We start from the raw sequence: 26,713 nt of genomic DNA on the forward strand, positions 1-26,713 counted from the left end.
TAGTGCTATTGCAGGAGAAGGCAATGGCACCCCACTCCAGTACTCTTGCCTTGAAAATCCCATGGATGGAGGAGCCTGGTAGGCTACAGTCCATGGGGTCGCTAAGAGTCGGACTTGACTGAGCAACTTCACTTTCACTTTTCCCTTTCATGCACTGGAGAAGGAAATGGTAACCCACTCCAGTATTCTTGCCTGGAGAATCCCAGGGATGGCAGAGCCTGGTGGGCTGCTGTCTATGGGGTCGCACAGAGTTGGGCACGACTGAAGCGACTTAGTAGCAGCAGCAGCAGCAGCAGCAGTGCTATTGCAAACAACATTAAAAAAAGTTCATTCTTAAGTGTTTATTGCTGGTATATAGAAATACAGTATATAGAAATACAGAAATATTTACCCTGTATCAAGGATTCTTGATGAATTGACAATAATTGTAACAATTTGCAGATTTTTACATACACAATCATGCCATCTAGGAATGAAAACAGCTTTCCTTTAGTCTTTATACTGTTTCATCCTTTTTGCCTTACTGGTACCAGCCAGAACTTGCAGTAGTTGATTTGAAGTGAAGATGGCAGTCACCTTGTCTTATTGGTCTCATGGAAAAAGCATACATTATTTCACCACTGAGTATGATGTTAGCTATAGAGTTGTTGTAGATACACTTTATCTATAATATTTATCAGGTTAAGGAGGTTTTCCCTCAGTTTGGTTTTCTTATTATGAGCACGTGCTGAATTTTATTAAATACTTTCTCTCCATATATTGGAATGATTGTATGAGTTTTCTCCTTTCTGTTTATGTGGTTAATTATACTGATGAATTAAAAAGTTAAATTATCATTGTATTCTGTAAACAGATCTCATTTTGTTATAACATAGTATTTTTAAACTATTTATCTGGGTTTATGATATTTGATTAGGATTCCTGTATCTATTTCTAGGAGAGAATATCAGTTTGTCATTCTTCTTGTAATATTCTTGCCAGGTTTTGGATTACATTTATGCTGGCCTCATTAGTTAGAGATTACTTTCTTTTTCCTGGAAGGGTGTGTAAGATTGGATTTGTTTCTTATTTGGAAGAATTACATAGAGAAGCCATCTGGGCTTGGAGTTTGAAAAAGAATTTAGTTATAGAGTCCATTTCTTTAACATAGTCTACTTTTTTTCTCATATCAGTTTTAGTAAATTGTGTTTTTCAGGGACTTTGTTTCCTCTAACTTGTCAAATTTATTGACAAAGTTATTCATAATATCCTTATTTTTGATGTCTCATAATATCCTTATATTTGATGTCTTTTGGATCTGTAGTTATGTATCTTTTATTCCTAATGTTGGTAATTTTATTGTCTCTTTTCCTTTATCAGTCTTTCCTAATTTATGAGTTTTATTAATCTTTTTAAAGAACCAACGTTTAGTCTCGTTTGAGTTTCCCTTTTTTATATCTGCTTTCTCTTTAATTGATTTCTGATCTGTATTATTTACTTCTTATTTCTTTGCATTTAATTTGCTGTTCTTTTTCTTGCTTCTTGAAATGGACTAAGTATTTTGTCTGAGACATTGACTTTCCTTTCTGCATTATACTGTTAGTTATTGAAGATAATATTAAATTCCCAAAGCAGTACTTTTCTGTAAACTTCTCATTGTATTGTGTAAAATATTATATAATTGATATTTTTGAAAAATGAACCAGCTTAGCCATTGTCGTAGTATATTGCAAATAGAAATAAATTTTTGTTTTATGAGCTATGAAGAATGAATAAAATAACTGACAAATAAGCAAATAAGTCAAGCATTAAACCTCTTCAGCCTGACTCCCACATATAAGAATGTTTATAAAAATTTTTTAAAATTCTATATCAATAGTGAAATTGTAGTCTTGAGCCAGTTTAATTATAATGACCGTAGATTAGTTTCAGGGACTCAGGATGTATTCACGGAGAGATTCAGAACTTTGGTGGTTGCTTTTTCCTTTTAGGAAGCTGCAGTAAAGGAAGATGAAGAAGAAGTTTCTGACAAAGGCAGTGACTCTGAGGAAGAAGAAACCAATAGAGACTCTCAGAGTGAAAAAGATGATGGTAGTGACAGAGACTCTGATAGAGAACAAGATGAAAAACAAAACAAGGATGATGAAGCAGTAAGACATAGGTTTAAATAACTGGAATTATACCTCTGATGATAGTTTTGGTTTTTGTTATTGTTTTTCTTTTGCTTGCTTACTTTCTTTGCTTGTTTTACACAATACTAGTATATTTTATACTGTTGCATTACTTTCAGACAATGTTTTTGAGAGATGGTAGTTGTAATTTGAAGAAAAATTATTTCTGACAAGGACTGGAAATCCTAATTTTCTTAAATCTTATATTGTTAGATAGAGTAAGACCTGGGTCTGAGGTGAACTCAGCTTGTTCTCCTAAGGCAATTTTTTGTGTTGGAAATGACTTTGGAAATATGAGGAAGGAAAGGTGGGTTATGAAATAGGTAGCAGTTACTTAGAAGAGGTTCTCAAAAGTTCCAGGCAGTGTTTAGGGTAAAGAAACATTACTGTGGGCTCCAATGTCAAGAGGTTGGTTAAGGGAAAAGCTAATATTTACAGAATGCCACCTTGTTTCAAGAGGTATATAAGACATTTACTAAAAGGGAAAGTCACTAAGGGATTAATATGGTGAGGGTATAGGAAATAGAAAAAAATCTCATGGCATGGCATGAAGTTGCACATGACTTATGAAAAGGCTGCAGAAAAGAATATTTGTTGAACAAATAATGGCCCATAGATGCTCACTGCAGATGAACTGTAACTTGATCAGCCAATTTTTTTTTTTTTTAAATGTTTGTGTTGTTCTTGACTGGGTCATTGGTCTAAAAGTAACTCCTGTGGTTTAGGAATTTAAAAGAGATTCCCTGAATAGCCTCTGAAGCAAAAGCAGAGGCTGAAAAAAAGGGGGGGGCAGGGAGGGAAAGGGCAAAGGATAAAAGTGTAAGGAGATAAAGTACTTGCCTTTGGGATGGGAGAAAAATAAGGATGTCTGTTTTTAGCAATTGCTGGCCCTTGAGTGTTTCTGCAGTTTGAGAATTAAGTTGGTTGCCATGGAATTAAAACCTATCAAAGAAATTATTACCCCTCCCTTTCTTTGAGATGGAGTTGACAGATTTCTTTCTGATTATGGCTCAGTGGGTAGGAATTCGTCTGCAGTGCAGGAGACACAGTAGATCCCTGGGTTAGGAAGCTCCCCTGCAGAAGGGCATGGCAACCCATTCCAGTATTCCTGCTTGGAGAATCCTATGGACAGAGGAGCCTGGCAGGCTGCAGTCCATGGGGTCGCAGAAAAGTTGAACACAACTGAGCGACTAAACACAGCATCCTTGCTTTGACAGAGAGTTGACATGTTTCTTTCTGATTATATTAGGGTTAGTAGAGGTGACTTTAGGGTTTTGATAAACTGATTTCTTCAGATGACCAAAAATTCATTCATTCAGTTGACAAATAATTATACAAATAACAAATATTAATAGGAGTACAAAGCCAAATGTGAAACAGTTTCTGCTCTTGAATGATAGTAGCCTAAAGGGGAAGGCAGACTAGTGAATAAACATTATAGTACAAAAGAGACCATGCACATTGTGTAAGGGGCAGTGATGGCACAAAGAAAGGAGTGATCAACTCAGCTCTGAGAGGATGGTCTGTGGGACCCAGGAACTCGTACTTTAGGCTTCAGGTGCTCCTGAAAAAATAATGAGTAGGAATTTGCCAGGTAGAGAAAAAAGAAAGCAAAAATCCAAACAAGGTTTAAGAGTGAAGTAGCTGGTGAGGTCAGGGAAGTCTAGCAGTTTGAAATGACTAGAATAAAAAGTGAAGAGAGGAAAGCAGTGACAGGAGACTGGAGAGACAGGCTCAGGCCAGGTCATGATTGGCAGTGTGTAGTTCATTCTAAACAGGTTAGATTTGATTTATGAAAAGAAGCATTGTAAGTTTTGAGCAGGGAAGTGATCAGATTTGTGGGACTGAACTCTAGTATTTAGCATTGTCAGGAATGCCATCATGCTTGATTTCCATTTCTGATTTTCACTTTACTAGGAGTGGCAAGAATTACAACAAAGTATTCAGCGAAAGGAGAGAGCACTACTGGAAACCAAATCAAAGATAACACATCCTGTCTATAGTCTTTACTTTCCTGAGGTGAGTTATTCATCCACAGCCTAGTGTTTTCCTTCTTCTAGTCAAATATTTCTTGGTTGCTCTCTATCCTTTCTGTAGTGTGAATTGACTGTTACCTCTCTGTAGCATGTACTGACTCAGATGCGCTAAATGTGATGTATTATCGATATGTCACATTTTTGAAGCATATATTTCAATATGCATTACTTTGAGTGAATGAGTTATTTAAAAGGAGGATTGTCAACTTTTTAAGTAACTTGTTGTTGTCCTGGGCTTCTGTATTTTCTGTGCCTGGATTACTGAGGGTTGTGCTTACTGATGATTTCTCATTTGCAGTTCAGGCAGTCTTAATCAGACAAATGCATATTTTGCCTGTGACTTCGTGTGGCTTTTGTGAGTCTCATACTTCTACCATGTTTTGAATAGGATGAAAATGTTCTTAAATTCTGCTCATGGATTTTTTTCTGAGGGTCCTATACTGGCCATCTGGAGACACTAGACTTGTTCTGATAATTGCCCTGATCCATGGGAAGAAGGCAAGCCCAGGCCTGAGGGACCCACTAGGTTTAGTAAGAGCTGATCCCCAAGCTCCAGACTGATCACTGCGATGTTCTTTCTTCCCCTGTGCTTGTTTACCTTGTGGCTGTGGCCTGTTCAGCTTTTGATCTCTTTGATAGGCTGTTTGTCTTTCAGATGAAGTTGAGATCAATTTGAGATTTTGACATATTGCTTTTGCAGATAATTCTCTGTGGCTAGAGGTCAAGGACTATTGCCTCTTAGTTCAGGGAAGCTGTTCCACAGACTGTTTCGCAGCTTTACCACAGAACCTTCTGCTCACTACTTGTGTTTGGCGGGTGATTTCATGTATAAATATGCTTTCTGCTCTAGAATGTCAATCTATAGTTGCTGGGGGCTGCTGAAGGCAAGTTCCTAAGTAATTTGGCTCTCCTAATAAATGAGTGGCTATGCACAGACTTTTGTTTTTTGACTTGGAGAGCAGTCAGCCCAGGATTCCATCTTACTATGCACACTGATCTTCTGGCATGTCCTGAGCTATAGCCCATCTGTTAGGGGCATTTCGCCCATTGCAGTATAGTCTGCCAACACCAAGGCTCCTGAAATCAAGTGAATAAATTTCATTCATTGATTGGTTTTAAAAGTACCATGGGGTGCTGTAACCTGCATAATTTGTACCCTTATAATAGACAGCTTCATTTTAGACCATGCTTAGTTAATAGGCAAAGCATTCATTTACTCCCTTAGAACATTTTAGCAGTGAAAGTGCCTTCTTGTAATTTTATCTGCATGGTAAACATCTCGAAGTACCATTTATCAGATAGACTTTATTTGGGATTTTCCTAACTTCTTCCTGTCTACCTTCTCATGTACCTACCTACCCACCACACTAACCACTTATATTACTTGAAGTTTTATGTTAATAATTGACTTAAATGTTATTGAAACTCATATATTTAACAAGAATGGTTGGGAATCCCACGCAACAAAAAACCAGTTGAGTGCAAATAACTCATGGTAGAGACTCTTTTCTACTTTAACCATGTGCATCAAGAGAATCTGGGTGCAATGCCATAGGTTGATAATCACTAGCTTCTTAATGTTTATTTTTCTTGAATGAATCTCATTTTAATCAAATAGATTTGGGGTAAGTGGGAGGCATTCTCTAAGTAGAGATAAAGAATAAATGCACATTCTTGAACATGTATGTTCTAGTAATGATATTTCTGAAAATGAAATGTTAGACTTCTTAAATATAGAAATGTTTACATCATTTCATTAATAATCATAACTTTAAAAATTGTTATTGAAATATAGTTGACATACATTGTGTTAGTTTTAGATGTACCATCTAGTAGTTTGATATTTGCACACATTATGAGATGATCACCATAGTAAGTCTGGTAACCGTCTGTTCCCATACTGAGTTACTATAATATTATTGATCATCTTTCTTATGCTGTACATTACATCCCATGACTTATTTATTAATATCTTATAGCTGGAGGTTTGTACTTCCAAATCTCCTTCATTATTTCTCCCACCACCTCCACCCCTCTCGCATATTTGTTCTCTGTATCTATGACCCTGTTTTCATGTTATTTTGTTTCGTTTTTTAGATTCTACAAATAAACGAGATCATGGTATTTTGTCTTTCTCTGACTTCACTTAACATGATATCCTCTAGGTCCATCCATGTTGTTTCTGATGTCAAAATTTTGATTTCTTATGGCTTGAGTAATATTCCATTGTTTATATGTACCTTCTTTGTCTATTCATCCATCAGTGGACACTTCAGTTGCTTCCGTATTTTGAATATTGTAAATAATGATGCAATGAATTGATGTGCACATATCTTTTCAAATTAGTGTCTGTGTTTTTTTTTTCTTGGGGTAAATTGCTAGAAGTAAAATTGCTGAATAATATGGTACTTGTAGTTTTAATTTTTTGAGGCTCTTCCATACTGTTTTCCAGAGTGGCTATATTGATGTAACTGTAATTTTATTGGACTCTGTGTCCTAGGCATTTTAACAGATATTTTTTTGTATTATCTCAGTTTATCTTCACAATACAACTTGAGGTAGGCATTCATCACTTAACAGAGAAAAAAGGTGAGGTTTCAAGAAGTGAAATAATTGGGTCTGGATGACTTTGAAACAGACATTGGCAGACTACTGCCTGCAGACAAATCTGCCACCCAGCTTGTTTTATAAATGAAGTATTATTGTAAATAAAGTTTTATTGGAACAGAGCCACACTCATTCTTTCTGTAATACAATGGCAGAGTTGAGTAGTTACAGCAGACTCTTTGGCCCTCTGAATCTGTGGGTTCTGCATCTCCAAATGTGGCGGGCTAACTATACCATGACATTTTATGTAACAGACTTGTGCATTCATGAATTTTGGTATTCTGGAGGTAGGGTGGTCCTGGAATCAATCTCCTGTGAGTATAACAGTATTCCACTTTGAGTCTGTTTCTACCCATTGTGTGTGTGCAAAACACACATAGAAAGACATATGTATACACCTATACCTTTTGTTGTAGTCCTAACCCTTGGATTAAGCAGAAGTTGAGTTAGTCATCCACTTATGATTTGTTATCCTGCTTATTAATGTTGCATTGCCTTGTAGTTTAAGGCATTTAAACAAAAGCTTTTAGTTTAGCTTAGTGTACCATTACTAGGAAGATAATAAACCATATTTTAATGTCTTAAGATTGAAATAAAATAGAAAGTACAAATGATTTTGCTTAAAGATACAGACATTTTTCCTATGAAACTATTTTCAATAAAAAGTTACTTTTTAAACTTCTCTAGGATAATTGACTCTAGTGTTGCTTTGGTTAATTGGAGTATCCTACAATTTATTTTATTTTTTAGCTCCAAAACTTTTTTTAAGCCATTTTAGAAAGGTATCTTCCCTATCCCATTCTTAAACAGTGGATGCAAAGCAGATGAATAAAAAGTTACTGATCTGTGCTGTAATGCAGTGGTGGTTGCTGGCCACACTGAAGTTTGGTGCTCCCAGACTGGTCTTCTAATTTTTTTTTTTTTTTTTAATAGATTTTTGCCTCCTGTCAGTGTTTCCTGCTATTATTGTGCATTCTGGTGGCAATTTCTTTACCCAGCCCTTTTTCTGTTCCTAATCTTTTATGTAGTGCAACTGAAAATGCTGAGCTTATTGAAATCATGTACCGTAAATGGTACAAATAGATTCTTAGAATCTAAGATGCTCTCTTATAAGTAACGTGTTTTAATGTATTGATTTCTGATATTGTTACCCAAGTCCCTTCCACCCCTACTTTCTGACTTTTGCTTATTACTAGGTAAGATTACTAAAATTATTTGCTAGATGAATTCGTGATAGCTTATACTGTTTTATTTTTTAGCATATCTTTTATCATTTAAGGTTAATCAGGAGTTTTTAAAGAGGTTCATCAATAGGGTTTAAGGGGCCATTTGAAACCCCAAAATTACATACAAAATTCTTTTGTTGGAGAGTGGCTCTAAGAACAATTTATTCATTCAGTAAATGTTTATTGACATCTATTTTGTACCAACCATGGTGTCTGTGCTGGGGATACAGCAGTGGCCAAAGGGCAATACAGTTGGCCCTCTGCATCTGTGGGTTTTGCATCCATGGATTTGATCAACTGTGGATTGAAAGTGTGGGGGGGGTGGATTCCAGACAGTCCAAAAAGGCAAACTTGAATTTGCTGGGTATTGGCATAGCAATTACATTGTATTAGATATTATAAGTAATCTAATCTAGAGGCTGGATAAGGTGTACAGGAGTATGTGCATAGGTTATATGCAAATACTACACCAATTTATGTAAGAGATTCGAGCATTCATGGATTTTGGTATCCGCATTGTGGGGGTGAAAGGGGAACTTGTCTGGAATCAGTCCACCTCAGGTACCAAGGAGTAACCATACCCCTAAAATGAGATAAGGGAAAACTATTTCTGTAATTCTTTCTGGCTATTTATACTCTTCTCTTTTTTTCTTTGCAGGAAAAGCAAGAATGGTGGTGGCTTTATATCGCAGATAGGAAGGAACAGACATTAATATCTATGCCATATCATGTGTGTACACTAAAAGATACGGAAGAGGTAAGTATCCAACAACATTATTTAGATATAGAAAACAATATAGAAATCCATTTATCATATACGGCTTATTGCATTTTATTTAAAACACATTTTATAACTGTTCTCTGACAACTTTTGGAGGGAGCTCATTGGAAATTTATAGAGTATTAAATTGTTAAAGGTAGACAACTTGGTGGTCTTTTAAAACCTTGTTCTCAACTTATTTTGGGGAGTTTTCACTGTTACTGTCTTAAGAATACTTGCCTTACCATATCTCCAGGTTTTAGTTATGTTCTACAAACACTTACTTTTATCCTTGTTGGATTAGTGCTCAGAAATTATGGTTTGTATCCTCATTGAATTAGTGCTTTTGTGTTAAAAACAAATGTAAGTGCTAGTGATTCATTTTTTAAAGTGGAATTTTTTTTAATTAGTTTATTTTCTATTTTGTAACTTTACAATATTGTATTTGTTTTGCCATACATTGACATGAATCCACCATGAGTGTACATGTTTTCCCCTTCCAGAACCCCCCTTCCACCTCCTGCATTGTCCACTGTCAGTGACATCACTTAAATAGCATTGTGATGAACATATTTTGCCCTTGGATTTCCTTGTTTTTCTTCTTGATTTTTTTACGTTACTATTTGAGAAAGTCTACCTGGACTTGGTGGACAAGAGCAAAGCTTTTGGATTTCAAGGGAGTTCTGTAATGATGATTTTTAAATCCAAAAAGTTTTTTCCTACCTTTCTAACCAAGTAGTAAATGTTTAAAGTAGTTTACTGTTGTTTGACACTTAGCGATAGTGCCAACTTACAGGTATCTCTTTCACAGAGTAATTTTAACATTTTTTAAAATTTAAATTTTATCCATTTTTGAATGGATAATACATTTGCCTACTTAGTGTTTCAGAAGATATACAGAAGTGCACACACTGAAACATCTTGTATTCCTGTCTCTCAGTCACCCATTCCACTTCCTGGAAACCATCAATATTACCAAATTTTTATGTATTCTTCATGTCATATTGTAGTAAAGTACAAACATATATATAGGTATATTTTCCCCAGTTTTGCACAAAAAGTAGCATACATCATGTTCTGCACCTTACCTTTTTCTCAGTGATAAAACTTGGAATTTGTACCATATTGATACAGAAAAAAAGCTTCATTGTTTGTTTTTACAGCTGTATGATATTCTTTTGTGTGGAAGTTTATTTATTCAGTGCTCAGCTCTTTAGTGGACTTACAAGGTGTTTCTTGTCTTTTGCTGCAGTGAGTAACCTCATATTCAAACACATCTATAGGATAAATTCATAGAGGTAGAATTAATGAATTAGAGGCTCTGTACATTATAATTTTGATAAATGTTGTTAAATGTTTATTTCTCCATAGGGAGAAAGAATGTTCAAGTATAGTATGTTCATTGCCTCTCAGTTTGTGAGATATATAAAAATGTTGCAGGCATATTATCATGCCCCCATAGGCCATTCATCCATGGGTTTTGACCTCTTTCTTTTTCTCTGTGACACCAGCTGAGTGTCCTGTGGTTTAACTCAGTGCTGACACTATTTCCCCAGACAGCTCAGATTAAGGTTCAGTCCCAGAAGACTGCCGTTGCCTCACTGTCCATCTTTAGATGCCAGTTGCAAGTCCCAGGTTGTCACCTGTACTTTTGATCAACTGGCTGTAAATCATGGTTGCTATGATCCCCTCCTTGGGTTCAGTAATTTGCCAGAATCACTCATAGAACTCAGGGTAACATATTTATCAGTTTATTATGAAAACAGTATGATGAAGTAGATGAATATCCAGATGAAAGAGATACATAGGGCAAGGTATGTGGGAAGGAACATCGAGCTGCCATGCTCTTTCTGAGCAATCCGCTCTCCAGCACTTCTGCATGTTCACCCGTTTGAAAGCTCCCTGAACCCCTTGTTTGGGTATTTTTATGGAGGCTTTATCACATAGGCACAATTGATCATTAACTCAGTTTTCAGCCTCTCTCCAGAGAGTAGGGGGTGGGACTAAAATTTCCAGGCTTCTACTCATGGCTTGGGCTTTCTGGTGACTGGTCCTCATCTAGGAGACCAAGAGTTGCCTCATTAGAAGAGACCTCATTCTTATCATCCAGGAAATTCCAAGGTATCTGTCATCTCAGTGTCAGGAACCAGATCCAAAGACTAAATTTTAGAACAGAAGATGCTCCTTATAAGCTCTTGTCACTTTGGAAGTACAGGGATTTGAGGAGCCCTGTGCCTGTGACTGAGGGCAGAGACATATTATATATGTATGTATGATGAATGTATTTTCTGTTCTCTCAACATTTGTTCTAGAAATAAGAAAATTTGGCAAGAACTATTCCTGTTCGGTGAAGTCTGTTTTAGTTCAACATTTCATTTATTTTACTTTTATACCCGGCTTCATTTCTTCACGTTATCAAGATAGAACTTGGTTGCTTTAAATATGTTTCTTTGAATTCTGGAGATAGAAATTACCCCCATCAATTCTGCCTATTTTTATTTCCTTTTTACATAGTATATATATGACACAAATGTCATATATGTAAATATATTTGTTGTCATTAGAACTTTTGTAACATGTGTTAGGACCTCGTCTGTCATCTGAGTAAGCACTGGCTATTAAATACTCTCTGGTCTAAATATGTTAGGAGGGAGCTATTATTTCTTCCACCCTTCAAAATACAGATTTTAAGTTCTGATTTATCTTCTAGGTAGAACTGAAGTTTCCTGCACCAGGCAAGCCTGGAAATTATCAATATACAGTGTTTCTGAGATCAGACTCCTATATGGGTTTGGATCAGATTAAACCACTGAAGGTAAGAATAATGACTATGCAGTAAATATGGTTGTTCCTAGAAATTGTCATACTGAGTGAAGCACGTCAGACACAGAAAAACAAATACCATGTGATATTGTTTGTATGTGCACACTAAAAAAACTACAAATGAACTTATTTACCAAACAGAAATAGAGTCACAGATGTAGAAAACAAACTTAGGTTACTGGGGTGATAAAGTGAGGGGGCAGGGATAAACTGGGAGATTGGGATTGATCATATGCATACTACTATGTATATAAAATAGATAGCTAATAAGGACATGCTGTATAGCATAGGTAACTCTACTCAATACTCTGTAATGCCTAAATGGGAAAAGAATCTTTTTTAAAAAAAAAGAAGAGTGGATTTATGTATATGTATAACTGATTCTTTTTGCTATACACCCTGTCAATCAACTATACTCTAGTAATAATAAAGTTTTTTTGAAAATGGATTTTTTTTTTAATCTATGGTGGGTATGGATTTGTATTATTATACTTGTGTGGGAAATGGAAGTTACCACTTTCTCCTTTTTGAGAAATTTTCAAATACCTGAGAAGGAAGGAAGAAGAGAGATACACAGAGAAAAAGAGTGAATCAAACCATGCAAAAAAATTTTTGAGGTAATAAAGGGAACTTAAAAAAATAAGGTTGTCTATTTGAATAAGCATATTACATCTTAGGGAAGCATTTCTAATTTTGAAATGTAGAATAACAGGGAAAGAGGTCATCTCATAGTTTAACATAATACACTTGATGGACTGCTCTCAATAATAAACTTGTGTTAAAGGAGTATGATGATTTAGAACCTTAAGTATAACTTACCAGCGTGATAATTTTAGTATACTATAATATGCCATACCTTTATAGGGTCTCACTAGATGGTTTATGTTTTCTTTAGAAAGGCACATGTATTTCATTTTAGAGGATACACTTGTGGACACGAGTATCATTTGAACCACATTCCCGTCGATGTTACCATTTCAATTGTGAAAGCGAAAGTGAGTGAAGTCGCTCAATCGTGTCCGACTCTTTGCGACCCTGTGGGCTGTGTCCAGGGGATCTTCCCGACCCAGGGATTGAATCTGGGTCTCCCACACTGTAGGCAGACGCTGAGCCACCAGGGAAGTCTCCTGAGCTTTTTATAAAAAGCATGCTATTGTGTTAGAGAGATTGTGCTGAAGAAGTGTTGCACTGTGTACTGGGGACTCAACTGAAAGGAGCCAGCAGAGGCGTGGCTTTTTTTCCCCATGAGGGCACTGTGTTTCTTTCCATTGGCTATAGGATGTTAACGTCAATGAGTAGTCTGGAGGCTGCAAATACCCCTTTGGAAGTCACATTTGAACTTTTTTTCCATCCACAGAAGACTTACTAAGAACATTACTCAGTGTTCCTGCTGAAGAATCAGAATTATTCATCTTTCATGCCGCAGAATAAATAGTAGTATATAGCTCCTATAAAATCATACTATTAAACTACGCTAGAAACTTAACTATACTAACATGTTACTAGATTCACGTTTTTATTTTGTGGATGAGTATCTGTTCTTAAATGTGTTAAATTTAAAGTTAAAAGGTGTAATCTTTTCTTTTCAAGTGCTGCTGTCAAAGAAAACCTTTTCTTTACCAGATATTTCTTCCATTATTCCTCCCCAGATTTCTAATGTCTGCATTTAATTCTTTTTTCTAGTTGGAAGTTCATGAGGCTAAGCCTGTGCCAGAAAATCACCCACAGTGGGATACAGCAATAGAGGGGGATGAAGACCAGGAGGACAGTGAGGGCTTTGAAGACAGCTTTGAGGAAGAGGAAGAAGAGGAGGAAGATGATGACTAAGCAGTATACGCATGGACCACAATATTTGCACATATTTGCAAATTTTTGCTGTTTGGAAGTGTATAATAAACCAGAAGCAGTGCAGAACTGATGTTGAGGGAAGTGTTACTAGAAATGGGTGTGTTACATAACTAGGCAGTGGTGATGCCTTGGTACAGTCTGAAAAATGCTTAAGGTTTGTGAAAGCCTTTCAGGTATGGGATGGTGCATTTATTTCATTTGCAAATGATAATAAACCCTTTGTTATAACTGTCCAGAAGTGTGGGCTATGTATTATCTGATCATCTATGGTCCCAGTAAAAGTAAAGTTATATGAAAAACAATCTATAAATGAGTGACCTTTCTTTGTTTAGCTTTAGTTTTAACAAACATTACAGTATGTATGATAAACACCACAAATGTTTTAAGTGACATCTGCTCAAGTTTTAATGTCTTAATAAGCTCTATTATTCATTTACTGACATTTTGCAGTGATACAAGACTATAACAGCTCCATTCATAGCTTTAAACATTTTATTTTTGCCTGTCTTGGTCATAAGTTGGCATTCTGTCACATTCCACATAATCTAGAGGGCTACAGTTTGGGATTTTCCTTTTCTTAATTGCCCAGAGTTACCAGATAGATTATAAAAATGGCTTTTAATGGCTTAAAACATTTTTAAGCCTCTATTTTAGCAGATCAATGCAGGATCTAATTCTTTTTATAAGCTATAGATTTAAAAATGATTGTGGGACCATACGTTTTCTGATATTGGTGACTTATGTTACTAAACCTTTTTAAAAAGGTCACTATAAAAGCTGAAATACGTTCTTAGCTTTTAATCTACCTGACTCTATCAGAAGCCTTTTAAGGTAAAATATAACATGCAAAGGAGGCATTTTTTTGTATTCATTTTGGACTCCTGTCAATAAAATAGAAGTTTGACTCATTTTATGTTTGTAATGGTGTGTGTCTTTTTACTCCCAGAAAGGGATATAATAGGAGAACTCATTCTTTTATTTTTCAACTAAAAATTTAGTAATACTGTCCATGACTGCTAAAGTGACTGCTATTTCTGTATACTATAGAAAAACCTGTGATTAGGAGGAACTTCCCCCTCACACTCTGACACAGTACTGCCTGCAAGGATCATGCTTACAAAGAGGAGAAATGTGTACATGATGAATTATTGAGGTAGAATGAATATTTTTGTTACTAAATACGGAGGAAACATAAGTTTATATTATAGTACTGATGGTAATAATCCTCCCCTATCAAAATCCCCATAGATCCAAATGCTGTTGGAATACTAATTTGTGGCCTTGTTTATTTAACAGGTTGCCACTTGCCATGCAGAACTACCACTGGTATTTTCTTGCTGCAGTAGTTGAAATAAAATTTGAAACTTACCAAAGCATGAATTCTTTTTTTTTTTTTTTGGCTCTAAATTGGGGATGTATTATTTCCTATAATATGGTCAAAGCAGATTTTTTTCTCGGGAGCCTCCATCGTCTGTTTTTGTTTTAAAGGTGTTAGTGAGACCCTTCCTTGGCAAGCAGGAGTGCCACTGATTTGTTTGTGAGGATTTGTTTCATTTTGTAAGTAGAGGGTAGGTTTAACTTTCAAGTCAGGTTTAGCTGGAAAGCTGCTGGTCACCTAAGTGAGGTGGAAGGGAATGAGCCAACCAGTAGCATCCAGGGAAAGGAGAGGTTAGAGAAAACCGCAGTGGTGTGAAGGCAAGGGAAATGAGCAAATGAAACCAAGTGTAGTTCTGGTTTTCTTGAAAGATACTTTTCAAGAAAAGTACTTATTCTAGTGGCTGTTTTGTCTTAAAGAGGTTTTATAAGTTATTCAAACAACTGGCTGCTTTCTAATTTTTAAGACTAGAGGATGATTTCACAACCTAGTAACTCACCACAATGCTTAAAAAAAAATAGCATCGCCTCATTAGGAAATCCTACTGGTCTGTGTTGCTTTGCCATTTGTGTGATGTATATGTACTTCTTAACCAATAACACATTTTCCTCTAATGAGTACTTTAAGTAAGCTCTTTCCATATTGCCATAGTGAAATGACTGAGCTTTCATTTTATCATTCTGTTCTCTCCAGCAAGTCTCTGAACTCTGCATCCCTTCTTTCCTTCTTTTGCGATATAATAGCTAATTTACCCTTGTGTGCATTTAATCAAATGGAACTTTCATTAACTGTAGTTTCAATTTGGTCCCATCAAGAAACACTGACATTTTGTCAACAGAATAGATGAACATATAGATGAAAACCATCAGTGTGTGTATGTAAAGTGAAAGTGGTTTTTTATGAAATTAAGCCACTTAAATTGTGTAGTATTTTTATCTTTTTGAATTGGTGAAGTACCTATTAAAAGGTACTCCTCCAGAGGAGACCATCAGTGAAAGTCTTTCAGTTATAAATTTTTGTTACTTGATTGATTTTTGTTACTTCAACTTGATTGAAGCCCTACGTGCATATCTCAATCTCAAAGTCAGGTGTTCATATCCTTTAAAAATTAAAAAAAAAATTTTGTGAATTTTTTTAAAATTAAGAAGTACATGGATAAGGTTTTCTGTGTGGAACATAACTGTGTTCTCTTTATCCCAGCTTGCGCTGCGTGCTGGAGAAGGATGAGCCTGTCTGGCTGCAGGCCTCCCCCGCGAGGGAGGAAGCCCAAGTCCTGGGTAGAAGCAGAGCAGGCGGACACCAACGGACTGATGTGGGGAAGGGGAGCAAGCGTGTGAAGGAATGTAAAGAGGCTCTGAGCATGTTGTTGTTGACCACAACATTTATCCAGTTATTTGCTTCAGCCAAGCAAAGACAGATACTGGAGTGGTCTTTAGCAACAGTTGTAATTCCAAACATAATTCCACATCTCACATATTTTTCAAGGAGTTATTCATTGTTCACCACCTGTTTACTGAATTTCAGTGTGTCCAGTTCTGTGATCAGACACTGGGGCTATTAAAAAGAATTCGTGTTCTTATGGCTTACAGGTATTAAGGCAGGCAAATGTATGGCAATCTATTTTAATCCATTTGCTTTTTAATGGCCATTGTTTGGAAAGCATTTTTTCCGTTTGTTTTTCCACTGTAGGCAGAGGAGGTTTTTTTTTTAGGTGCTAGCTATTTGTTGGTTTTGAATGTTTCTTTAAAGCATTTCCTCCCCAAATATTAAACTTCACAGAATCCCCAGTTTAATCTGCCCTATGATAACTGAGACAGCTATCAGTGAACTGTAATGTGACATTTTACCAGCTGCGCAGTGATTAGTCCAATTATGTCTTAAAAAGTTAGCATCAAGCATCTTCACATTTAAACTAGATGCTCAGGCTATTTTGCAAAACTTAAAAAAGCTGTGATCTTGTATATTTTTCTGTAACTAGCTAAAAATTCAAATCTAGCAATCATTGGCATGCTTTAGGGCTGTGGTTTTAGGTGGGAATGTGTACCTCCCAGGAGTGTGCAGTAATCAGTCTATTGGGAGAATGTTAAAGTGGTTGTTTGTATTTAATCTCAACCTTTTAAATTTCTATTTTTGTGTGTTTTATAATGTACATAATATATTGTACAGTTGTACACTTCTATAATTTATAAATAAATACATTTATTGGCGTATTAGACATTCTTTTCTGATTTCAATGCTTGATCAAATATTTGGATATGCTGCTTTCAAGTATTGCTGTAGTGCCGTTTAAAGTGTTGGTATAGTGCCATTTAAGCAAAAAATTAAGGTTTGGGGTTTTAGTACTAACCATTTGAGTTCACAAGATGATGCTCCTTTGCTGGAGTCGAAGGGTCAGCATTCACTGTGTAACAAAGTGGTTATTTTCTGAGGTGGAACTGAGTAGGTGTGGTGACAGGGTTAATAGATGAGCAGAGGGTTCTAAGCAGCTGTTGTCCACGGAATGAATGTGGAACAGGTGAGGGCAGAAGTGCTAGGTGCGGCTTCCAGGGACTTCCAGCAAAGTCTGCAGCTGTGTTAGTGGTCCCTGCAGTCAGTGGCTGCTACAAATTGCAGGTGAGTGTGAGAAGGGCTGTCCACTCTTCAGCACTAGATGGTCCAGCACTAACCTGTCAGGCTTGGTATGCAAAGGGAGCTGTGTACCTTTTACCTTCATAAACACCTGCAGTTTACGTTTTAAAGTCTGTGTAACTGCTGCAGTGGATACCACTTTGTTGTTAAGTTGCCAAGTCGTGTCCTTGTCTTTGCGACCCCATGGTCTGTAACCTGCCAGGCTCCTCTGTCCATGGGATTTTCCAGGTAAGAATACTGGAGAGGGTTGCCTTTTCCTTCTCCAGCGGATCTTCCTGACCCAGGTGTCAAACCCACGTCTCCTGCATTGGCTGGAGGATTCTGTACCACTGAGCCACCTGGGAAACCCCTGGATACCACAAAGGGGATGAGCAAATTTCAGAAAGAACTTTAAACCATTTTCCTGTAGTTTCTAGCTTGGTTCTGGTAGAGGGCGATAGGGCTATAATTTTCTTTAGCAAAAGAGTGGTTTAGCTTGTGAGACAACCAAAATTAAAGACATGCTGTGTAATTTATTTCTATCATCACCTTCTAGGCTTACCTCCTTCCCCCTTAGTGTTTTCTTTCTTATATGTGTCTTTTAATATATTAAACTTCTCGATTTTCTGGCTTGATCCATTGATCCCCTTTGCAGCAAACTCCAGAAGACAATCCGCATTTATTGATTGTGCTAGAATTGTATCAGATTGTTTGCCTGAGAGAAGTGGGAAGTCGGGTGGGACAAAGAAATCCTTTTATTGTATGAAATTAGTTTTTGGATGGTAAGTGTCAAAAACCATGAAAGGGTCTGACTCTGTGCAAGCTAACACTCTGTGCAGTGTCATGGATGCTGGCAGAAGACAGGAGACCCCCAAGTCAGAGGCATCACAGCTTCCTGTTGCCTACTTATTCCTCTGTCCCCCAAGTTCTATGGGGCCGATGTGGAGCAGCCAGGTGGATGCTGCATATGCTGAGGAATTTTGAGCTCAAGAAACCTCTCTAAAGTGTATGCAAGCAAAGCTGTCCAAGAGGGAGTTACTCTTTCTTCCAAGGCTGTACCTTATGCAAATATAAAAGGATAGTTTGGAACAAAAGCCATGTGCCTCTGCTCACAAGGTTTGCAGAAACATGAGATAGCTATAGAAAATTGTCTCTCAAAAGTTGGGATTCAAAATATATAGTATCTCTATTTACAAAGACATGAGCTTCCCGGATGGTTCAACAGGTAAAGAATCCGCCTACAATAAAGGAGACACAAGAGAGTTGGGTTTGATCCATGGGTCAGGGAGATTCCCTGGAGGAGGGGATGGCAACCCACTCCAGTATTCTTGCCTGGAAAATCCTATGGACAGAGGAGCCTGGTGAGCTACAATCCATGCGGTCGCAGAGTCAGACATGACTGAAGTGACTGAGCACATGCAGTACTTATTTTCAAACAGAATGAGTTCTATTTAGTGAAAATTAGGACCAGTGAGACCATCCTCCTTGACAATAAACCTCTCGCAAATGTTTTACTGTCAAAGATAATTTTACGTTACAGTTGAAGACAGTTTACTTAACATGTGTGCCAACTAAAAAAAGGTCCAGAATTTTCCAAATTGAATCCAGAGCAGTGTGACAGTGGAAAAACGAGTGTCTAAAAATGGACACTATAGTTGTTATACATTGTAACCATAAAATCTTTTGATAATTGCCTCTGTGCCTTTCCCCAAAACCTCAACCCAAAACGTATCCTTTGCTGACACCCATCCACCTTCTCTCCTAAATCACACTCTTCCCAACAAAGAGAAAGTGTGCCTCCAAGTGAGTTGTAGAACGGCTGCCATTCCTTTTTCCTAAGATGCTACCCAAGTCCAAGAAGTCTTTGGAGCATCTTTGATTGAAATAATCGAGGGACCTCTGAAATATTCTTCTGAACAGTTGTGCTGGCATCTGATCATTTGAAAGAATATTTATTTTTTTCCTGTGAAAAGTATTTAGAGATGATGCAAATAAATTGGGAGGGTAGTCACATTTGCTGATTATTTCGATGAAAAATTAAGCATGTGACTAAAATTCAATGAGTGACTTTTTAAAAATCATGATTTTTATTTAAAGTGCATCTGAGGACTCCCAAGGAGACATTCAGTAATATTACGGAGGTAACTATAGCCTCCCTTATTTTTAAGAATTAATCCACATCTATATCTTTGTAAAATTAGTCTACTTCATAATCACATCCACAGTGTCTCCAGCTTTTAAATTTCTTGATTCTCTGCCACTTTTCTTGCAACTCCAGTTGCCGACTATGCTGTACATCAACTTTTCAAATTTATCCAGAAGCCTACAGTTCCTCTTTTTGGCATGACAACACATATATGAGTGAGAGAAAGGGGAACACCGAGAGAGGTGCCCCCAGTTGAAGGGAAGCAGGGCATCCCTTCCAAGTATCGGAGTTGCAGCTCTCCCCACCACCAAGTCCCCGTTCAGAACTCCACAGTTCCTTCACCATCCCAAGGAGGAGATCCTGCTCCACCTACCCTACCCCACTCACCAAGTGCTGATCTGGGTCTATTAGCATGGAAATTATAAGGATTAATGCGATTTTCAGCAGGGTGCTCTTGAGAATTGGAGATGAAACCAGTGTTATGACTCACAGCATTATTTCTTTATACACTGAGCCCCCACACCTTTCAAGCCTTCTGACTTAATGACAGGATATCGCTCTGAGTGTCAGGAATGACACCTCAGGAACAGCACATTTCAGATGAGTTTAGGTTTGGATTTTGAGTAGAATTGTGACTGTTTCGGTGTGTTGAAAGAAAAATTTTTAGAACAAGAAAAAAAAATTCATCTCCCTTGGTATGATTTGTAAAGTTTTCTTTGCATTTAGTACTAGATGCTTACAATATAGTTGAACCAAATGCCTGCCCACACCTCCCCTCCCTCAACCCCCTCCACAGCCCAATGAAACAGCCTGGGATATAGGTATGGAAACAAAATCCATGGATTTTAGCGTTGGCGCTACCTCCGTCGGGTGGCATTACAGTGTATGTGCTGAGTGTACAGCATGAGTGTCCGTGCTGAGGCCCTGGGAGGCCCCCTGTCTGCAGCTCTGATTTGGAGTAAGTCGCACTCCCATCTGCGCCCACAGAGGGCAGGGCATTGACCTGAGGGAGAGACAGGGAAATGAAGATGCAGGTAAGAGAAGTGACTCGTCACAGATGGTGACAGACCTGGAGCTGGAACCCAGGCACCTTGCCCCACAGAGGCTACATTGAACAATCCCCGTGTCTCAACTTACACCGCTGCTTCCAATAGCAGGGAGAGACCAGAAGCCCATCACTGCCTGGGCTCCTTCAAGGGCTGCAGGCGCAGGTTCCTGAGGTAGAGGGGAGCAGCAGAAAACACGCGAACAGTGGACTGTGGTTTACAGTTCTGGGTGCTTGGGATGCAAAGAGAGCAACACAGAAAAAAAGCAGACAAAGATCCCTGGGGACATTCTAGAAGGGGAGAAAGAATGGACAATAAACATAACTGATAGATCATTTATATAGTATCACTGACGGTGATAGGGCTTCCCAGGTGGCTCAGTGGTAAAGAATCTGCGGCCAACGCAGGAGACTCAGGAGACTCCCGTTCAATCCCTGGGTCGGGAAGATCCTTTAGAGAAGGGAGTGGCAAGCCACTTCAGTATTCTTGCCTGGAGAATCCCCATGGACAGAGGAGCCTGGTGGGCTACTGTCCATGAGGTCACAAAGAGTTGGACATGACTGAGCATGCACGCACACATTGATGGTGATAAGAGTGATGGGAAAAAGAAAGTAGAGAAAAGCAAAGCAGGCAGATGGAAGACAGGTTTTGATTTTTGTGGTCAAGACGGGTCTCATCTCAAAGCTGACATTTGGGTCAAGGAGTGAAGAAGTTAGCCATGCAGATGTTTGGGTGAAGTGTTCTAGTCAGAGGGCAAAACTGACACACAGGCTGTAAGACAGAAGCAGCTGGCAAGCGTGGGGAGCAGCAAAGAGGACATCAAAGTGGCTGGAGCAGAGTCAGGGGAGAACAGCAGGAGATGAGCTCAGAGAGACAGGGAAGGTCAAGGGCGCAGCAGGAAAGGCCTTGAAATTTGTTTGGGACTTCGGTTTCTACTCTGAGTGAAGGAAGAGCCACTGCTGGGTTTTGAACAGAGGAGTGACAGGATCTGGCTTATGTCTTCAAAGGATTCCTCTGGCTATTGTGTTTAAAAAAAAAAACAACCAACGAAGGAAAGAGGGGTTGAAGTAAGAAGACCAATTAGAAGGTTACTGAAGAATTCTCCCTGGAATTTTTACATGTGTTATGAGGCAATGGGTAATATACAGACAGACCTCAGAGACACTGCAGCCTCGTTCCAGACCACTGCAGTAAAGCAGGTATCGCAATAAAGTGAGTCACAAGGTTTTTTTTTTTTTTTGGTTTCTCAGTGCTTATAAAACTTACATTTTCATGATACTGTAACAGTGTGCAATAGCACTATGTCTTAAAAAGCATATGTACCTTAATTAAAAATACTTTATTGCTAAAGCACCATTATTTGAACCTTCAGTGACTCAATCTTTTTGCAGTAGTAACATCAAAGATTACGTTTACAAATCATCACAACAAATATTATAGGGAAAAAGCTTGAAATATCATGAGAATTACCAAATTGTGACACAAAGACATGAAGTAGGCAAATTCTGTAGAAAAATGGTCTTGATAGACTTTCTTGAAACAGAGTTGTCATAAACTTTCAATTTATAAAAATTAAAAAAGCACAATAAAACGAGGTATGCCTGTATGAAGGAAAGGAAATGTTAGTTGCTCAGTGACGTCCAATTCTTTATGACCTTATGGACTGTAGCCCCACTCCTCAGTCCGTGGGATTCTCTGGGCAAGAATACTGGCATGGGATGCCAATTCCCTTCTCCAGGGGATCTTCCTGAGCCAGGGATTGAACCCAGGTCTCCTGCATTGCAGGCAGATACTTTACAGTCTGAGCCACCAGGGAAGCCCCTAGGCCTGCATAGCTCTCCCCTTGTCCAAGTGGGGGCTGCTGTGGGCTGGCAGCCATATGGAGGTGGGGTGCAGTGTTTGGATTTGGGATGTGCATATTCTGAAGGTAGAAGGTGCTGATCTCTATAAGAGCCATTTCAGTGGAACAAATGGAGACAAAAACCCTATTCCAAGCAGGCTTGAAATTCCAAATGGGAATTATAACAGTGCAGTATTGGGACCAGAGCAGACAAGAAGACCAATGACTCAGAGTGGGAACCCAGAAACAATCCCACACGTGTGGATAGACTCACACACTTGATATATGTGACAGCTTGGCACTGCAGACAATGGGGGAAAGGAAAGCATTTTCAAAATATGGTGGTGGGACAATAGGAAATCCATTTGGTTAAAAAAAGTGATGCAAGGCTTCTGTCTCATGCTTTATACAATAATTAATTCCAGGCTACATGTAAGTCTAAAACTGAAAGGCAAAACAACGAATGCTTTTGGAATATAAGAGAATATATTCATGACCTTAGGGTAGGATACAATGAGCATGTCTAAAAAGGAAAGAAAATTGAGAAACTGAATCATATCCAAATAAAGGACTTCTGTCCAAAGACACAATAAAGAAATGAAACAGCAAGCCCCATAGTGGGAGAGATATTTGCCACATATATATTTGACAAAGGACTTGTATCCATATTAAATAAAAAATGCTGACAAAATTGGTAAGAAAAAAAGGCAGGTAGGAAAATGGGCAATAGGCTTAAGAAGACACTTTGTGTCACAGACTGGGTTCTTCAGAAGCAGACCATGAGAAGGAGTTTGTGGTATGAGATGTTTATTAAGAATCAAGATGCTTATTGTGAACAAAAGGGAGAAGAAGCAGGTCTGGGAGGAGAAAGGAGCTGAACTTCGAGGCAGGCCCAGCAAAGCCCGGGCTAATCCAGTGGAGGTTGCTCATTGATGTGTCCTGCGTCCTGTGTCAGGTTGATGCAGCTGTGCCTTGCTGAGCCAGAGTGTGAGCTTCCCAGGAAGAACATGACCTTGGACAAGGTGGTTCTCTGCTGTTGAGGCTGACCCTGAAGAAGCCGCTGGTTGGAGGCTGTCTGGGGACCACACTTCCTGCCACTGGGCAGTAAGTCCTTCCTGGAAGAAGGAGATGAGTACCATGTCTCCGTATCTACTACAGTTCACAAAACACTGTATCCCAAGGTCCAAAAAGACACACAAAAAGCTGCTCAAACCCTTTAGCCATCATGGAATGCAAATGAAAACTACAGTGAGATATCACTACAGACCCATGAGAATGGCAGAAGTTGAAGAGACTGAAAATGCCAAGTGATATTGAGGACAACCGGAAATCTCATCTACTCCTGGTAGGCTTGTAACTTTGTAGATTACTATATAAAACAGTTTTCCATTTGTTATTAAACTTGATGGGCTTTTCAGGTGGTTCAGTGGTAAAGAATCCACTTACCAATTCAAGAGACGCAGGAGATGCTGGTTCAGTGCCTGAGTGGTAAAGATCCCCTGGAGGAGGAAATGGCAACCCACTCTGGTATTCTTGCCTGGGAAATCCCATGGGCAGAGGAGCCTGGTGGGCTACAGTCCATAGGGTCACAAAGAGTGGGACACGACTGAATGACTGAGCACCACCCCCCCACACACACTGAACTTGACGTGCACAGACAGTGACCCAGAAATTACACCTCTAGGTATTTATCCAGCAGAAACGCATGCACATATGTGCCAGTAGGCGTGTATAAGAATGTTCACAGAAGCCCTATTCATAACAGTCCCAAACTAGAAGTAACCCAAATATTGATTGATAATAGAATGGATAAATCAAGTCTTCTGTGTTTATACAAACGTTGAGGTAGGCAGCCTCCAAGATGATCCCCAGCGATGCCTGCCTCCTGGTGCTCACACCCTTGGTGGTCCGCTCCCACACTGGGCCAGGAGGATCTGTGTGATCAACAGCATAGAGCAGCAGTGTGTCACTTCTGAGATTAGGTTACACAAACCATTGGAGCTTCCATCTTGGGAGCTCCTCCAATCACATTTTTTTCTCTTGGACTGTTTGCTCTGGGGAATGTATGTCATGAGTAGCCCTATAGAGAGGCCCATGTGGCAACACTCTTGTCAACTGCCATGTTAGTGAAAGCGGGAAAGGATCTTCCAACTCAGACTAAGTCTTCAGCGATTATAATCTCAGGTGACGGCTTAACTGCAGCTACGCGAGACACCCAAAGCCAGAATACCCAGCTAAGCCACAAATGATCCCTGACTTTCAGGACATAGGTGATATAGTTAATGCTAGTTTCAACCCACTAAATCTTGGAGTAATTTCTTACACAGCAATAGATAACTGCACAGTAATAGATAACTAACGCAATGGGGTTTTATAAAGTAATGAAAATAAATGAAATGCAGTCACATTTGTCAACATGGGTGAATTTTACTAACATGATACTGCATGAAAGAAGCCAGCATCAGAAGCCATTTTTTTTATTATCCTACTGTTAAAGTTCAAAAACCAGGTAAAACTACAGTGTTGAGGGATGCATGCCTAAAAGGCAAAACAATAAAATAGATCAAGCAAGTGTTGGTCATAAAAGTCAGGATGGTGGCTACCTTTAGGGGCAGACAGGGAAGTGGGAGGGGGCCTGAGGAAGGCTTCTGTGCTATTTTAGCAAAGGTATTTGTTTCAAATAAATTGTTAAGCAGTATGGTTCTGTTTTTACCTTCCTCTCCCCCTTTTTTGTATATGTGTTGTATTTCACAATAAAAAATGCAAACAGTGAATGGGAGGAGAGAACTGAAGAAAGAGTGTAAGCAACTCTTTTTAGAGGACTATTGTTACAAAAAAGACCAAAGAGTGTAGTGGCTGGAAGAGAAATTAAATCAAGATATTTTTTAAGATGAGAGAAGTAACAGTGTGTTTTATGCAGAAGGAGATCATCTACTAGAGAGGAAAAACTTACAAGACAAGAGAGGAATGGGTCTGGACTGAGCTGGGTGCCAGCCAGACACAGACATCTCTATATCTATGTATCTGAGAGAGACAGAGAGAGAGACAGACAGGCATTTTAAGGAATTGGCTCAAACAATTGTACAGGCTCAGTTCAGTCAGTTCAGTTCAGTCGCTCAGTCGTGTCCAACTCTTTGCGACCCCATGGACTGCAGCACCCCAGGCCTCCCTGTCCATCACCAACTCCCATAGTTTACTCAAACTCATGTCCATTGAGTTGGTGATGCCATCCAGCCATCTCATCCCCTGTACAGGCTGGGCAGGCCCAAAATCTCTAGGGTGGCTGCTGGCAGCCTTAGAGACCAGGGAACGGTTGGTACAGCCTTGAGTCCAAAGGCAGTTTGGAGGCAGAATTCCCACCTTCCTTGGGGGAAGTCAATCTTTCCCCTTTTGATCTCTTCAACAGATTGGATGAGATCCACTCACATTATGGAGGGTAATCTACCTTACTCAGAGTCTACTGATCAAACTGGCAATCTCATTTAAAAACTACCTTTACAGCAACATCCAGACCCGTGTTTGAAATATGAGTCCTTTGGCCCAGCCAAATTGACACATAAAATTACCACTCACTGTGAAGACTTTGACAGTATTTGTCAATTAACTTGCTTGGGGTGGAGAAGGAGAGAGATAGTCAGTTGGCTGCTAGGGCTTCTTGCCTTCGGTTTTCTCACTAGAAGGTCTGCCTCCTGATTTTTCTGTCCACTTCGAGAACCTGCACACAGCATTGTGGGAAGTGGAGAGGATGGACTCATTGTGTGAATCAGGTAAAACAAGGCCCAAGACCTTGATCTTTTTGAGTTTGCAGCAAGAGCCTGAGGATATTATTAATTCTGAGTGAGCAAGATGTCCACTTACATCTTTCTTACACTTGGGCAAGTCTTGCGTTTGAAAAGATGGATTCCTCATCACATTTAACGCGAGTTATTCTGAGTGGTGGGGCTAGCAGAGCATTAAGCTGTCTAATACCTGCAGGACGTGAAAGAACGTGAAGTCGCTCAGTCGTGTCCGACTCTTTGCGACCCCATGGACTGTAGCCTACCAGGTTCCTCCGTCCATGGGATTTTCCAGGCAAGAGTACTGGAGTGGGGTGCCATTTCCTTCTCCAGGAGATCTTCCCAACCCAGGGATTGAACCCGAGTCTCCCACATTGTAGGCAGACGCTTTACCGTCTGAGCCCCCAGGGAAGCTCTCAATACCTGCAGAAGTCATGGGCAAAGGTGCTCTCAGAAGTAGCGAGGTTGTCCCT

At 38.9% G+C, this 26,713-nt stretch overlaps 1 protein-coding gene across 8 annotated transcripts in view; it reads left to right on the forward strand.

Moving 5' to 3' along the window:
* Window positions 1-14,358, forward strand: part of SEC63 (SEC63 protein translocation regulator) — a 61,791-nt gene extending 47,433 nt beyond the window's left edge. For all 8 annotated transcript variants that reach the window (XM_081526828.1, XM_081526829.1, XM_081526830.1 and 5 more), the window contains exons 17-21: window positions 1,971-2,129; window positions 4,068-4,169; window positions 8,678-8,776; window positions 11,490-11,594; window positions 13,286-14,358. In XM_081526828.1, coding sequence (XP_081382954.1) covers window positions 1,971-2,129; window positions 4,068-4,169; window positions 8,678-8,776; window positions 11,490-11,594; window positions 13,286-13,429 — 609 coding nt within the window. In that variant the 3' untranslated portion in view covers window positions 13,430-14,358. The remainder of the gene's footprint in view (window positions 1-1,970; window positions 2,130-4,067; window positions 4,170-8,677; window positions 8,777-11,489; window positions 11,595-13,285) is intronic.
* Window positions 14,359-26,713: the final 12,355 nt, after the last annotated feature.

Source organism: Giraffa tippelskirchi, chromosome 9 (assembly GCF_054371585.1).
Source record: "Giraffa tippelskirchi isolate mGirTip1 chromosome 9, T2T-mGirTip1v1.2.pri, whole genome shotgun sequence".
Taxonomy (NCBI): Eukaryota; Metazoa; Chordata; class Mammalia; order Artiodactyla; family Giraffidae; genus Giraffa; species Giraffa tippelskirchi.